The sequence below is a fragment of the Labrus mixtus genome, chromosome 23 (assembly GCF_963584025.1).
Source record: "Labrus mixtus chromosome 23, fLabMix1.1, whole genome shotgun sequence".
NCBI lineage: Eukaryota > Metazoa > Chordata > Actinopteri > Labriformes > Labridae > Labrus > Labrus mixtus.
This window is the reverse complement of record NC_083634.1, coordinates 20,698,693-20,701,192: the sequence shown is the minus strand read 5'-3', so window position 1 is coordinate 20,701,192 and position 2,500 is coordinate 20,698,693. Positions and strand designations below refer to the sequence as shown.

The 2,500-nt window shown below is 48.8% G+C and overlaps 1 protein-coding gene across 2 annotated transcripts in view; it reads left to right on the top strand.

Moving 5' to 3' along the window:
- LOC132958082 (ephrin type-B receptor 4b-like) overlaps positions 1-2,500 on the top strand; it is a 19,343-nt gene that overhangs the window by 85 nt on the left and 16,758 nt on the right. For both annotated transcript variants that reach the window (XM_061030687.1, XM_061030688.1), the window contains exon 1: positions 1-675. This exon is cut by the window's left edge. In XM_061030687.1, the coding sequence (XP_060886670.1) occupies positions 561-675 (115 nt within the window). In that variant the 5' untranslated portion in view covers positions 1-560. The remainder of the gene's footprint in view (positions 676-2,500) is intronic.

Genomic DNA, 2,500 nt, shown 5'->3' with positions numbered 1-2,500 from the left:
CACTGGGACAGGACACACACACACACACACACACACACACACATCCTGCAGTGTGAGTGTGTGTTTGTTTCTGACCGACCCTCCAGCCGACACACCGACCTCACTCCGCTCACCAGGCCGCCTCTCAGAGCTCCTCTCCCGGCCTTGGAAGGCAGCCGCGCCCCGCTCTGTGTCCTGGAGGAACGAGGAGAGGAAGAGGAGGAAAACCGACGGGAAAGTTTCGGGATGAAGGGATGAAGGAGATCCATAAGGAGTAGAGGAGACACTCAGACTTCACCTTTTCATCTATTTTCCTTTGTTTTTGGAACTTTTTCTGGCTCACTTGGGAGGCGTCCATCTTGAAGTTTTGTCCTGCTCTGAAGACTTTCTGCTCCTTCATCTATCCTCTTCAAGAAAAAAAAAAACTGTATCTGGATTTTATTTAACTTTTCGGCTCCAATGAGGCGCGCGCGGCCGGCTGAGAGCGAGCCCAGCTGACGTCACTAATCGATTGGTCTGACGCGGAGTCGGATAAGTCTGATCGAATCTGATCGAGTCTAGATTCGGTTGTTCCGGGGGGGATGGAGGCTGTGCGGGGTGTGCGGGCCCCTGAGGCCGCGGGACGGGCCTCCTCCTGCGGGCTGCTGCTCCTCCTCCTCCCGCTGCTCCTGCTGACCTGCTGCACAGGAGAGGAAGGTAAGGTCAAAGAAGTTTGTCCCGAATGTGTTTCCGTACTGATCGATAAAGCTGAGAAGACACGACCACAGCGCGCACAATTAATCGATTAGTTCAACAACGCGACTTCATTCTGATTGAAAACAGGCCGTTAAAGTCTGGAGCCAGTCTGCAGAGGATTCATCAATCCAGTCCTGCAGATCACTAATCGATTAGTCGAATAGCTGAAATGTAAATGAGGTTTCAGTAAGATGAAACCAGCTGGAAGAAAAGGAGTCTGGTTTACAGAGAGGTCGTGGGTCTTTGTTGGTTCGGGTCTGTGGGGGGTCAGTCCCTCTGCAGGTGGAGAACATGACACGCATTCCTGAAGGTTCCTCACAGAACCACAAACCTGAAGCTCACCTGAGGATCCGTTCAGTGTTTAAACAGTTTTCTGACTGTTTCAGACCTTCATCTGCAGACATCGTAGTTCTTCCAGCAGCTGCAGCGCGTCACTTCCGGTCTCACGTCAAACTTATTGCATGGTTTACTGTGAGGTCCCTGTCCTGTAACAAACCACATTTATTTTTCCACTGATTGTAGACATGTGATGGTCTAAATGTTCTGAATGAAAGCTTAATGTGGATCTTTTTCCTCGGAGGGGAAACTAAAACCTCGTTTCCACCAAGCGGTCCGGTTTAGTCCGGTTCTCAGTTATTGGCGTTTCCACTGTCTGATCCGTACCGTTCTACCTAGCGGTCTGGTTTTGGTACAGTAAACTTTGATCTTGGTTTCCACATACGACCGTACCGTTACACATCACTAAATCACAGCGGCGAGACAAAGATTAGACCGCCATTAAATCCAACAAAGAAGAAGAACGCCACACAGGAGGTCAATGAGTCCAGGAGGGTCAGCATCTCTGAGGCTAAAGAACACAAACAGACTTGAAACGACTCCCCAAATCCTGTTTTGTTCGTCCTTTATTACTGATGTCTCACAGGAAGTGAAGATTCCTTCCACCAATCAACGGACTGCAGTGTGTGTAGCTCCGCCCCTTAGGGTCGGATCAGGACGCTTAGCACCCCAACAGAAGGGAACCAAAAAAGTCGATCGGTACGGATCGGTTATTTTGGTACCAATACAAACTTTTCCGTCCCAAACCGCACCGGGGTGCCAAGCGTCCACGCTGCAGTCCGTTGATAGACGAAAGAATAGACGACCTCGGAGGTGCTGACCTCTGCTGGACGCCCTCCATTGTTGCTCTTAGTTTACTGTCGCGTTCTTCTTCTTTGTTGAATTTATTGGCGGGCTACGCTGAGTCGTACTGCTATGATGTCACGCTATTACGTAACCGCTATCGCCGCTATCCAGCTTCTGAGTTCTTCATGAAGATTTCACTTCCTTAAAAAAATAGTTTAAAACACTATTTAACTTCAGAAGGAGCCGGAGCTGTCAGTCTGTGATGTGTTCAAGGACCCTTGTGGTGTGTTCAAGGACCCTTGTGGTGTGTTCAAGGACCATTGCAAAGTGTTTAAGGAACCCTCTGTTATGCTCATTCACAGACGGAGGAGTTACTGTTTGACCAACAAACTAGTGTGACTGACTGTTTATAAACATCTGTGTGTGTGTGTGTGTGTGTGTGTGTGTGTGTGTGTGTGTGTGTGTGTGTGTGTGTGTGGGTGTGTGTGTGTGTGTGGGTGTGTCTCCATATTGTCCTCCATCTGTCTCTGTCTTTTCTGTCCTCTTTGTTCTGTTGTTCACTCAAAGCCTGCCTCTCTCCACCTCTCTCTCTTTACTCTTTATTCTCTCTCTCTCTTTATTCTCTCTCTCTTTATTCTCTCTCTCTTCTCTCTTTATTCTCTCT